The sequence below is a fragment of the Monodon monoceros genome, unplaced genomic scaffold (genome assembly GCF_005190385.1).
Source record: "Monodon monoceros isolate NGI ecotype Baffin Bay Population unplaced genomic scaffold, NGI_Narwhal_1 Super_Scaffold_7, whole genome shotgun sequence".
Classification (NCBI taxonomy): Eukaryota; Metazoa; Chordata; class Mammalia; order Artiodactyla; family Monodontidae; genus Monodon; species Monodon monoceros.
The window spans coordinates 107264825-107277359 of NW_021703784.1; the positions used below are offsets into that span (position 1 = coordinate 107264825).

At 64.9% G+C, this 12535-nt stretch overlaps 1 protein-coding gene across 2 annotated transcripts; it reads left to right on the forward strand.

Annotated features, from left to right (window-relative positions):
* The first annotated feature begins 2730 nt into the window (after positions 1 to 2730).
* Positions 2731 to 5670, forward strand: HRAS (HRas proto-oncogene, GTPase). 2 transcript variants are annotated; one of them, XM_029206862.1, is made up of 6 exons: positions 2731 to 2838; positions 4027 to 4188; positions 4356 to 4534; positions 4625 to 4784; positions 4875 to 4956; positions 5305 to 5670. In XM_029206862.1, the coding sequence occupies exons 2-5, from the start codon at positions 4078 to 4080 to the stop codon at positions 4935 to 4937; spliced, it is 513 nt and encodes a 170-aa protein (XP_029062695.1). In that variant the 5' UTR covers positions 2731 to 2838; positions 4027 to 4077; the 3' UTR covers positions 4938 to 4956; positions 5305 to 5670. The 2 variants fall into 2 exon arrangements, with proteins under 2 accessions (XP_029062695.1, XP_029062694.1); XM_029206861.1 differs by lacking the exon at positions 4875 to 4956.
* Positions 5671 to 12535: the final 6865 nt, after the last annotated feature.

Below are 12535 nucleotides of genomic sequence, written 5' to 3' on the forward strand. Positions count from 1 at the left end.
GGGAAAGGGATGGTCTGGCCAGACTGTGGCCTGGGATGCCAGTGGGCCACCCTCTTCCCTTTGTGCCTGAGAACAGCTGACCTGAGGTCCTGCCCATGACTAGGCCCAGAGTATGGGTCCAGATTAGCCAAAGGTCTTGGGGTCCAAGGAGCAGGGCCTGGGTTGGAGGCTGAGGTTCCCATTGAGACACTATCCCTTCACATCTACTCACTGGCCTGGACCCGTCCACACTGTTCATGGCCCTGATCCCATCCTGCCCTGCCACTCCGTGAGCCCCCGAAGTTGGAAATGTGGTGGCCTTTCTCTCTCCACGGCCCAGACTAACACCAGCTCCTGGCCGGGCTCATCACCTCTCTGGGTCCCCTCCACCTGCTATCCCTTCTGAGGGTAGGGCCTCTCCCCTCCTAGGTCCCCATCATGGAAACTCCCAGAGTGGGTCCCTAGGCAGGGCTTGGGGTCCCTCCTGTCCCGGTGACCACGAGACCCTTAGCAGGGCCAGGGGTTGTGGGATGGGTCCCCAGGGGACCAGATCTGACAATTGGGGCATCACTGGGACCTCACTGTCTTTCTGCTCCATCCCCGGCCTCAGTTTCCCCCCGACACGGGAGGAGACAGCGAGGCCTGCGGCCCCGGACCCAAAGGCACGCTCGGCTCTCACCTGAGGGGTCGGCCCCGGTGCCCCAGCCTCGGGGGCTTGGTCCCGGGCGTCCTCCTTCGCCAGGCGCTGTCTTCGACTTGGGGTTGTTCTTCCGGCCGCGGGGTTGAGGGGCCTGGGCGCCAAGGCAACGGGGGCGGGGCCTTCTCTGAATCTGCAAATATTCATGAGCCGCGGGAATCTTCCAGCTCCGCGAGGCCGAGCCACGCCCCCTAGCAACGGTTGCTAGGGCCGGCGGGAGGGCGGGCGGGGCGGCGGCCAACCAGGTTGGGAGGTTCGCGCGTGTCCCGCCCCGCACGCGCGGGAGCGCCCCCGGGGCCGGTAGGGCAGCTGGGGAGGTGAGACGCGGTCGAGACGGCGGGGCACAGGCAGGCCAGGTGTCGGCTTCCGCAAAGGTGGTCTGGGGTGGAGACTCGCGCCCACCTTTCTCAGGTGGTAGGCGCCCGTGTCGGGTCGTCCCTGAGGCCAAGGCCCTGCGGGATTTAAAGGAAGCGCTTTGGGAAAGGACCCTCAGAAGACGAGGGAAATGCAGACCTGGACTCCTGGAGGGGAGTCCAGAGTGTCCGCGCCGGCCAGAGGCGCCGTCACCCGTTTTCACTTATCCGCCTTTACTTCGCGTCTACGCGCGTCAGGCGCGAGTCGGGTTTCGTCGTGGCCGCGGCGCAGTGCGCGGGACGGCCAACCGGACACAGCCACGGCACGTGGGGTCGGCGCCGTGCCTGGGGCGGGGGCGGCCCCCCCCCAGGGGCCCGCCGAGGTCAAGGCTTGCAGTGGGGTGAGCTCCTGGGGAATAGCACGGAGCCGGCACGGGAGGGGGCCGAACGGCGCAGAACGGGTAGGAATGGAAGGGGGTGCCGGCTGAGCAGAGGGGGAGGTTTGGCCTTACGTGTAATGCACCATTCTTTCTTATAAACAAGGAGAATGTGTTTATGCGTTACTTTGAAATTTTTTTAAATGTTAAATCATGTACTTCTGAGAATCTCTAAAGGAGATACAATGTGCATATTTATGCTTGGGGTGGGGGAGTCTTCAACCCCCTATGGCAGCTTTTGGGTTGGATTTCCTGGGTACCGTTTGGGCCTCAGGGTGAGCTCCTGCAGGGCTGGGCTCCGGGCTTTGGGGAAGCTGGGTGCACGGGTAGTCTGCAGGGCCTGCCGAAGTTGGGGGAAGCTGGAGATCAGGGAGCGCGGGACAAGGGCCCTCTGCGGAGCTCGGGGCGGGGCTGCGCACTACGTAAGTGAAAAACAAGACCCCCCGCACTGGGTAAAAAGATTGAGCCGGACTCGCTGCTCTGCGGGCTCAGACGTACCCGCCCAGCCGAGGCGCCCTGCGCCGCCTGGCCCTGGGCGCATGGCTGAGCCGCGCCCAAGGACCCCGCCGAACCTGCCAGGCGTCCTGGGAGCCGGGAGGAGCCCCTTCCGAAGCCACCTGCACCTGACCCGCGTCCCGGCAGCCCCTCCGCTTTTCCCCGGCCTCGGGTCCGGGGGAGTCTGCGGTGCTGACCCCGCGGGCTCCACCCTCCCTGAGGCTCAGCCCTCGGGCTGTCCCCTCCGCTCCGGAACCCCTACGGTGTGCTGCGCGGCACGGCGCAGGGACGGCCTAGGGGGGCGTGGGCACAGCTGTGCGCGCCGTGAAGGGGCCCAGGGGCCCGGCGCTGGGCTCCAGGAGCGGCGCAGGGGCTCGAGTCGGACATCAGCGACCCCGCCCCAGTCCACACCCGGCCGCGGACCCGCTTCGCCGCGGGGTCTCTATCTCCCCGCGAGTCCCGACTGTTCCCGGGAGAGTCCGGGCAGTTTCCGGAGAAGCTGTCTCCCCCGGACCCCGTCCCCAGCGGAGCCAACCCCTCAGGCCGCGGCCCACGAGGCCCAGCCGGGCGGGAACCGCCCTCCGCGCAGCTCCCGGAAGCCCCGCCCGGCCGAGGCCTCTGACGGGCGGGCCTCTCGGCCAACCGGGGTGGGGCAGAGCGGGGCCCGGCGCGCGCGGCCAATGGCAGGCTGTGCCGGGCTGACGGACGGGCGCGGGGCGGGGCGTGCGCGGCCCGGTCGGGTGTCCGCCGCCCGCAGCCCGAGCCGCACCCGCCGCGGACGGAGCCCATGCGCCGGGCGAGCCAAGTGCTCCGACCCCGGCCCCCGCCGCCGCCCCCGCCCCGGCTCCGGCCCCGGGGGCAGTCGTGCCAGTGAGCGGTGAGTGCGGCGGGAGCGGCGAGGGCCGGGCGGGGGGCCTGCTGTCCTCGCAGGGCGCGCGGGGGCGCAGGTGAGCCGCGGGCGGCGGCGGGCGGGGCGCTGCGGCGGGGGTTGCGGGCGGCGGCTGGTCCGCTCTGCCTCACCCAGACCAACCCCTTCGGCTCCGTGTCCCGGGCCCTGTCTTCCGGGGCCCCACAAGTGCACTGGGTGTCCCCGAGCGGAGGCCCGCCCGTGACCATGGCGCTAGGCGGGGTCTCCCACCCGCCAGAGACCCAAGGACCCCTGCGAAGAGCTCGGGCACCGGGCGGCCATCACATACACCAGACGAATCTGAGGTTTAGGAAGTCACTGCCCACTGTCCCCACAAGGGCATCCCTTCTTTAAGCGTCACAAATTGGGGGCACCCCAGCTAGGGGCCTTGGCCCCAAGCCTTTTTCCTTTCTCACCTGTGTCCTTATTTCCACACCTCCTTTGGGTCTTTTCCTGTGATCGGCTTCTGCTTCCTGGAGCCCTGGCCCCCTGCCCACCTCCTCACCTTCCTTATGCTCTCCAAAGTTCTTCTGGCAGTGGGGCCCCGTGGGTTTCCCTTTATTTTTCCTTTATGTGGATTTTTTCTTTGGAGCGTAGCCCGAACCTGCCAAGGCAGGGGTACTTTCTGTCTGCTCGTTATCGTGTGTCTGGAGCAGTACCTGGCATGCAGTAGGTGCTCAGTGAATACTTGTCAAATGCACCAGCATGCCCGGGGGTGGGGGGGCCTGGAGCCGGTTGTCGGCTGCCACCAGCCTGTCCGGGCACGCTGCTGTGTCCGCCACTGTGGCAAGGCCTGTTCTCATGGGGGCGCTGGTAACGTCAGCCCACGGCGCTTCCAGTTCAGGCTTCTTGCCTACCCAGCAGCTTCTAATTCGGGTGCATGCTTGGGAGACGCTCTCAGCTGTCAGCCCTGCCTCTGGGGGGCCGGCTCCCCGCTTCTCTCACACAGTCATTAAATGCAGCTGGAGGCAGGACCCCCCTCCCACCTCTGGGCTGGAGGTGCCACAGGTGAGCGGCTGGGCCACCATTCTGGCTGCCGCCCCTGTTACCTGGATGTCCGGGCCCAGAGGGCAGGCTGGGCCTGGGCAGGCTGGCCCAGGCAGCTCAGCGGGCCTCCCCTGCGTGGTCTGGCCGTGCTGAGTGCCGCTTCCTCGGCAGGTGGGACAAGCGACCACTGCAGTGCCTTGTGCTGTGGTCCTTTGAGGAGCAATGACGGAGTATAAGCTCGTGGTGGTGGGCGCTGGAGGCGTGGGGAAGAGCGCCCTGACCATCCAGCTCATCCAGAACCACTTTGTGGATGAGTACGACCCCACCATAGAGGTGAGCTGGCCTGGCCCCTGTCCACAGCCTGGCTCCTGGCACGGGCTTGTCTTCCACCCGCTCTGCAGGAAGGGGTCTCTTCGTCGTAGGTCCTGGGGGGCACGAGAGGAGCGAGGGAGGGTCCCATCCCCAGAGGGCCTGCTGTCTCTAAGCAGTGTCCTCCCCAGGACTCCTACCGGAAACAAGTGGTCATCGATGGGGAGACGTGCCTGTTGGACATCCTGGACACAGCGGGCCAGGAGGAGTACAGCGCCATGCGGGACCAGTACATGCGCACCGGGGAGGGCTTCCTTTGTGTGTTTGCCATCAACAACGCCAAGTCCTTCGAGGACATCCACCAGTACAGGTGAGCTGCCCGCCAGCCCTCGGGGGCCTCCTGTCCTCCCTCAGGGGCCGCGGGCAGCCTGCCCGCCGGCTCACGCCTTCCCCCTTGCAGGGAGCAGATCAAACGGGTGAAGGACTCGGACGACGTGCCCATGGTGCTGGTGGGGAACAAGTGTGACCTGGCCGCGCGCACCGTGGAGTCTCGGCAGGCCCAGGACCTCGCCCGCAGCTACGGCATCCCCTACATCGAGACGTCGGCCAAGACGCGCCAGGTGAGCAGGCCCCCTGCCCCCGCAGCCAGCCAGGGCCCCGCCCCGCCCCGCCCGGGAGCCGCACTCACTGCCCCCTCTCCCTTGACGCAGGGCAGCCGCTCTGGCTCTGGCTCCAGCTCCGGGACCCTCTGGGACCCTCCGGGACCCCCGTGACCCAGCAGCCCCTCTCGCTGTAAGTCTCCCCGGATGGCAGGGCAGCGAGGGAGGCCAGGGCCCGGGTCTGGGCCGACACAGCTCCCGGGGGAGGTGGAGGTCCCCGGAGAGAGCTGCCCTGAGCCAGACCGGAGCGGTGACCCTGGGGCCCCCCCCCTGTGCCCCCAGATTGCCCCACGGGTCCTGGTCAGCCCCAGCCCCTCAGTGGGCCGCGGGGGAGCTGCTGAGGACAGGTGTCCACGGGGTGGCCCCTGGGGCCGGAGAGGAGCAGGGTCCAGCTCCCCGTGTGCGGGGTGGGGTGAAGGGGCTGGGGCTCTGCTCGAGGCCGAGGCAGTGGTCCCGCCCTGAGCTGGCCTCCTCTTCCCAGGGCGTGGAGGATGCCTTCTACACGCTGGTGCGCGAGATCCGGCAGCACAAGGCGCGCAAGCTGAGCCCGCCTGATGAGGGTGGCCCGGGCTGCCTGAGCTGCAGGTGCCTGCTCTCCTGACAGCGGCGTGGGTGCGGGCCGTGGAGGTGCCGGATGAGACGCGGGCTGAGGACGCAGGGAAGGAAGGAGGTGCTGCCAGAGCCTGGCCAGCCCAGGTCGGTGGACAGAGTGACCGCGGGCCTCCCGGGACGCTTTGCACAGACTGTCGTGAACTGACGCTGGCGGCCCCCAGTTGTCACTCTCCTCCAGCCCCGTCCTGGCCCACTGGGCACAGGCTGAGTCGCAGTAAATTATTTCATGTCTTGACCCTGGCATTTGGCTGAGGTCGGGAGGCTGCGGTGCGAGTGACGCCCCAGGAGGCATGCGGGAACCTCAGCTTCGTGCATCCGGCAGCTTCTCTGCCTCTGGGGGCCCCGGGTGCGTCCTCCGGAGACCGCTGGGTGCTGTGAGAACCAGCCCGTCTACCACTTAGCACACGAAACTTTATTCACCTTTAACCGGCAAGAGGGGAAACTGAGACCAAAGACTGTCCCTTCCCTGGGAGGGAGGCCTTCATAGGGAATGGCTGGGGGGCGGGGAGCTTCTTCAGACTCCCGGTGGGGTCGTATCTCCTGAGTTTTGGGGACCCTGGAAGGCAGTAACTGACTTTGGCAGAGGGAGGAACACAGCCTGTCGGGTCCAGTGGCACTCTCTGTTCTGCCCCGTGGGGACCAGGTGGCTGCGTGGGGTCCGGCGTTTCGCTGGCCCTGCCTCCTTATGTGTGTGAGGGTGGCCCGCTGGCCCCTGCCATCCCCTCGTTGGAGGTGGCCTGTTGCTCCCAGGGCCACCTCAGGTCACCAAAGCGGCCTGTGGGGCCCATCCAGGCCCCAGGTGGCCACATCCAGCTCCGAGAGGGCTCACCTTGCCTTGGGCAGAACTCTGGACTGGCCAGGGCGGCCCCTTTAGTCATCATCCCAACTGTCGGGGTGCTCACAGCGCCCCTGCCTTCCCGGGGCCCAAATCAGGCCAGGCCAGGCGCTTCTGGGTCAGGGCCTTGTGCTGTGTGAGGGGGTCCTGTCCTCAAGGAAGGCCAGCGTGAAGAAGTAGGGCGTGTCATTGGCTTCCCAGGGCCTCGGGGTCACTGTGCTCACAGTCACCTTGTTCTCTGGAGACCCCTGAATGTCCAGCTCCCTTGTGGACGCAGAGGTTGGGGGTTGTGGGGACACGCGGGGCTTGCTCTTGGGGCACTGCCCCAGCTCCATCGCGGCCGTGCTGGTCACTGCCCCAGGAGGGGTGCTGGCTGCAGTTGCCACAGGGCAGGAGGGGTGTCGTGGGCCTGGAAGTGCCATCTTCAGTGGGCTGGGCAGAGCCAGTGGCTGGGACCTCAGTGGGTTTGCAGGGCCGTGCCTGTCGTGCGGCCCTGCGGGTGGCCCAGGCAGGTGTTGAAGGGGAGAGGACCCAGCATTCCGGCTCAAAGCCGTTGTCTGGGGGCCACTTGCCTGTGGCCTCGTGGTTCACTGAGAGGCTTGGGAGGGAATTCCGTCACTGTGGCTGCAGCCGATCCTGAGGACTGTCCTGGGCTGGGGACAGGCAGGCCAGACTCGGAGCCTCCGGGGTCCCCAGCGGGAGGCCTGCAGCCGTGGCCCCCTCGTGCCACTGCTCCTTGGCCTTCAGGATGGCCGGGCCGGGCGAGGGGCCGGGCTGCTCGTGCTGGGCAGGTGGGCCAGGGAGAGCCAGCCCATCTTCTCCGGGGAGCGTCTTGATGCTGGGAGGGGTAAGGAGAGGCCTGGGGGCTGGGGCAGGTCGCGCCAGGCCCAGGGGCCTCGTGGGGAACTCTTCAGGTTTTGCTGGAAATGTACAGACCAGGTCAGCTTCTCGACCAGGCCGTTCGGCCTGCGCAGGATGGGCCGGTGGGACCCTGCATGGCCGCCCCATCCCAACACTGAGAACAGCTCTCCAGGCTGCTGACCCCTGGCTGTCCTGATGCCCAGCCCTGGCCTGGTCGGCCGAGTCTTAGAGCAGAAGAGCAGATGGATGGGGGTGAGGAGGAAGGCCTGGGGCTCGCCCCACTGCTCACTGCCCCAGAGGGTGACTCCGGAGGAGACTGCTGCTCAGTGCCCCTGAGGGAAGCAGGTCCCACTTCGTCCTGCGTAGCTCGACCATCGAGGCCTGCAGCTGCCTGAGCACCGCGTCGTCCTCCAGGGCCCAGGCCCGGGACAGCATTTCCTGCAGGAACTCCTGCAGGCCTTCCAGGGGCAGCTTCAGGAGGTGTTCTGGGGGTGTGGATGCCATCAGGCCAGCGGGGGCCCCACCGGGAAGACTCAGCCCCCCACCCTGTGGCACCTCCCGTGGGCGGCGGCTGTGTTCCGCTGGGCACCACACCTGCGGGTCTGCTGTGCCCGGGAGAGCCATGGGCAGGGCCACTGCCAAGGACGTGCTCCGGAGAGCGACCTCTGGGCTCCTGTGCTGGCCAGCCTGCCTCTGCGGCCTGCACGCCACGCTCGGGGACCTTAAGGACTGTGTACACCATGGCCATCGGCATGTGCTTGCTCTCCAGGATGTAGGCATCCCAGAGCTTCAGGGTCAGCGCAAAGGGGGTCTGTGGGGACAGCAGGTCCAGGAGGGGCAGCTTGAGCAGGGCACGGTGGTGGTCCCAGCACAGGGTAAGAACCCGCCACTGGCCTCCGGCCCCTGCAGTCACCCGGGCTGCATCAAACAAGCTCCTGCAGCTCCTCATCTGGTGGGGCTCGTCCCGGTGGGGCCGTGGCTCCTGGACTCAAGGTCCTGAGGATCTGGCCAGCACGACCCCTAGTCTGGGGGCAACAGAGCCTGTCCACGCTCGGTGGGAACACCTCAGTGGAGCAGAACGCTGGCTTGCCCACCCCCGGGCTGACCCAGCCTTCTGATGGCAGCCAAAGCAGAAACGGCTGGGACTTCGAGATGCCCTGCGCCCACCGGGAGGGCTCTGGGCTGCTCCTGGACGCCCCTCGGGAGGGGCATGGCATGTCTGGGGTGTGGGGCTGGGTCCTCCCCAGGCATGAGGAGGGGGTCAGGGAGCACCTCTGGGACTCAGCCTCCTGGGCAGCCTTGCCCGGTCGATGAAGCACTGCAAGAACCACTGGATGGTGTCAATGCCCGTGGATGTCTGCTCCTCATCCTGTTGGAGGGCACGGGCTCAGGGCCTGCGTGCTCGGCTGGAAACGAGCTCGCCGCTCACCCCCCCCACCCACCCCCTGCTCCCCGAGAAGGAGAATGAAGTCTGCAGGAGGCCAAGCCCCTGCGGTGGCTGTGGGACGGCGCCTCTGTGCGGGGGCGGGGGCGGGGGCGATGCATCTACTCATCAGGTGTCTTTGCAGCTGGGGGAGGGCTCTGCCTAGAATGTGCTCTTCGTGGGCCTGGAGTCTCAGCAGTTTTGGGAACCCCGGGATGAAGAAGCCCGAGGAGCCCCCGGACCCCCACAAATCAGAGCCGTGTCCAGCGAGGGTGGAGTACCGCAGGCGCCCCCGGCGGTGACCCCAGCGTGCAGGGCCCTCCTGAGCCCTGGCTGGACACGCCCTTCCCAGGCAGGAGAGCCTGAGGCCGGGGCGGCTGGGGCAGAGGCCCTGCTCCCGGAGGCCCAGCTCGGCTGGCACCCTGGGCTGAGGGGTGGGCAGGCGTCCGGCCCTGGCACTTGCCCTGGCCGCAGCGGGGGGTGGGGGACCCGGTACAGAGGGACAGGGAGTGCAGCCCACGGGGTGGGTGACGGGGGCGTGCCTGGCCCTCTCCTAGGCTTGGCAGCCAGGCTGGGGGCACAGGAGGGGGTGTTGCTGCCGCCGGGGCTTTGTCTGGCCGTGGGCTCGGAGGGCACTGGGGGGTGGCAGGTGTGAAGCAGAAGGACCAGCAGGGAAGGGAGAGTTGCCTGGACGAGGCCGGGATTGAGGGCCGTGGCTCTAGGACCCAGAGGGCAGCACGGGGAGCCCGTGCCCTTCGCTGATGGGGACATAGACTGGGCCCAGGTCCCCGCCAGCCCACTGCTGGGGGAGCTCTGCAGGGAGACCCCTGGCCCTGACTCACTCCAGCTGTCCTCGGTGGTCACCTACCATGCATGGCGTGTTTCTCGTCAGTCATCAGCTGGACCAGCGCCCAGAAGGCGTCCTCCTCACCCAGGAACGTCAGCAGGATCGCCATGACCTGGCTCATGCCCTGGCAGTGTCCACCTCTTGCAAGAGCCAGATGTGCATGGAGGACCCACCCGGAGGCCTCTTCTGCCCCCTCCACACTACCACCTCAGCTCCTGGATGGGCTCCCGCCTGGCCGAGCTCACACTGCCCTGGAGGGGCCCCCTGAGATGCCCTGTGGGCTGGAGAGCCCCTGAGCAAGCTAGGCGCCAGCACCACAGCAGCCCCGAGCCGGAGGCTCTGGGCGCCGTCCTGGGTCCCCTTTCCCAGATGAGGCGAGGGGGGCGATGGGGCCCGGCACAGTCTGGAGGTCCTGCCGTGAGGTCAGGCTTGGGGGGCCTGACCTGGGAGAGCACAAGGCCAGGGGGCTGGCCCAAGACCCCACTGTGGGCAGCCCGTGGGGTCCTCTCAGCTGGTGTTCCTCGAGGGAATGTTCTGGAAAGAGCAGGTGGAGCAGAGCTGCCTCCCTGGGGCCCCACAAGAGTTCTGATTACTGGGAACCTTCATCCCTGCCAAGTTTCTGATTAATAATACAGCATTTTTAGGATCAAAACTCGAGTTTCAGGGGTAAAGTCGACATGCAATGAAATATAAATATCCCAGGTATACAGTTTGACAAGTTTTTATTTTCTTTATTTTTTCTGTTTGCACACATCACAGTTCAGTCTCGGGGATGTACAGCCCCTTGGGTTTTCGCACACGGGCGGGGCCGCCGCATCCGTGCTCCGGCCTAAGATCCCACCCCGTTAGCCCCGGCGGCCGCTGACCCTCCCCCTCCCGGGGCTGTGCTTTTTCCAGAACGCCCTGTGAGTGGAATCACATGTGGGTCTGGATTCCTTCACTCGGCAAAATATGTCTAAGACTCATCCGTGCTGTTGAGTGAATCAATAGCTTCTTCCTTTGTGTCCCTGAACCAAAGTCCATTTCATGGAATCCCCCAGTTTATCCATTCCCTTGATGAAGATGATCTTGGTTGCTTCCAGTTTTTAACGATCACGAACAGAGCAGTGAATATTGCATGCAGGTTTTATGTGGGTTTAAGTTTTCAGCTCATTTGGGTAAATACCAAGGAGCATCATTGCTGATCACATGGTGAGAGTATATGTAGTGGGGTTTTTTTGACTGCATTGGGTCTTCATTGCTGCAGCACGTGGGCCCTAGAGCACACGGGCTTCAGTAGTTGTGGCTCGTGGGCTCTAGAGTGCAGGATCAGTAGTTGTGGTGCACAGGCTTAGTTGCTCCGCGGCATGTGGGATCTTCCCGGGCCAGGGATGGAAACCGTGTCCCCTGCATTGGCAGGTGGATTCTTAACCACTGCGCCACCAGGGAAGTCCCAATATGTGTAGTTTTGTAAGAAACCACCCAACTGTCCCCCACAGTGGCTGCACCATTTGCATCCCCACCAGTGCTGGATGAGAGTTCCTGTTGCTTCACATCCTTACCAGCACTTTGGTTCTTATTCTGCATGAGTCCTTAATTAGATACATGATTGGCAAATATTTTCTCCCACTCTGTAGCTTTTTCATTCTTTTAACAGTGTCTTTTGCAGAATGAAAGTTTTACATTTAGATATAGTTCTTTCTCTCATAGGTGTCTTCTCTCTCACCTAACCGGCCTCTTTCCCAGTGTCCATGGCCTCACCCCATCCTGGCGTTCTGGTTTTCTAATGCAACAAGTGAGTTGCCCGGCAAACAAGCCAGAGGTTTAGGATGGAACCAGAAGCTGGGACACAGCCGTGTTTACTCGTTCGTGTACCCAACAGGCTGTGTTCTCAGACAGCAGTGGCTGGGCCTGAGTACTAAGATACTTACGATCCGGTGCGTTATAGGGAACCTCCCTGACTCCGTGCCCAGGCCTGCAGATGGGCAGGGGTGGTGGGTTGGTGGGGCCCACCAGGCTTATCCTCACACCCTGGGCTCCTGTCTGCGTGAGGCCTGCAGCCTGGGGGCTGTGGGGTGATGGAGGTTCTGAGGGCCAGCGGCGGCTGACTCGCCCTGGGCCCGGCCTTGGAGGTCAGCAGAGACACAGCCACGCTCCGGGCCGAGGCAGGCATGGGGCTTCTCAGCCTCGGGCCCGTGGAGTCTCCTCGGTAGAGGAATCTCGTCATGAGAGGAGCGTGGGAGGTCCAGGGCGACCACTCGGGCAACACAGCCCATGCCTGCCTTGATGCTCCCGGCGCTGTCTTGGCCAGACTCCTCTTCTCTCCGGGGTCAGGGCTCTGAAGAGCATCTCTTGGTACAGAGCGAGCTTGATCTGTTGGCTATTCATGTACGCCCCGAACCTGTCACGGCAGAACCTGCTCTCCTGCCCACCCACAAGGTCTCCCCGGCCGGCAGGGTCTTTGCCCCATACCCAGTTACCCAGATTGGAACAGGTTGTTCAGAAAGGAGTGAAGCGTTGGGAGACCCGATATTAGGGCTCCCACTAGGGCTGGATATTAGGGGATTACAGTAAATGCTTCAGGTGTAGCAACAGGGTCAAGGGCACTCATAAGAATCCCTGTGTCTTCGTGTCCCGTCCCCACCCCCACCCACCCCCACCCCCACCCCCCCCCCCCCCCCCGCAAAATCCCACTCAGCTTTGTGATCTTAGTTCCCCAACCAGGGATCAAACCCTGGCGCTCGGCAGTGAAGGTGCCGAGTCCTAACCACTGGACCGCCAGGGAGTTCCCAAGAATCCGGTTTTTTTTGTTTTTTTTTTGCGGTACGCGGGCCTCTCACTGTTGTGGCCTCTCCTATTGCGGAGCACAGGCTCCGGACGCGCAGGCTCAGCGGCCATGGCTCACGGGCCCAGCCGCTCGGGGGCATGTGGGACCTTCCCGGACCAGGGCACGAACCCGCGTCCCCTGCATCGGCAGGCGGACTCTCAACCACTGCGCCACCAGGGAAACCCAAGAATCCCTGCTTTTAAAATGCATACTGAGAACCTAGGGACGGGGTGAGGCCAGACATCTTGGGTTCTCTGTAAAACACCTGTGCTGGTCAAGTGTGTGATGAACGCAGGACGCAGGACAGGACAGTGTCGCTAGTGTTGGA

Bases quoted from the DNA above. Each gene is read 5' to 3' on its own strand.
- HRAS (XM_029206861.1), top strand. From the start codon at position 4,078: ATGACGGAGTATAAGCTCGTGGTGGTGGGCGCTGGAGGCGTGGGGAAG. The intron at 4,189-4,355 runs GTGAGCTGGCCT...TGTCCTCCCCAG, and splicing joins AGTACGACCCCACCATAGAG to GACTCCTACCGGAAACAAGT. The intron at 4,535-4,624 runs GTGAGCTGCCCG...TCCCCCTTGCAG, and splicing joins GAGGACATCCACCAGTACAG to GGAGCAGATCAAACGGGTGA.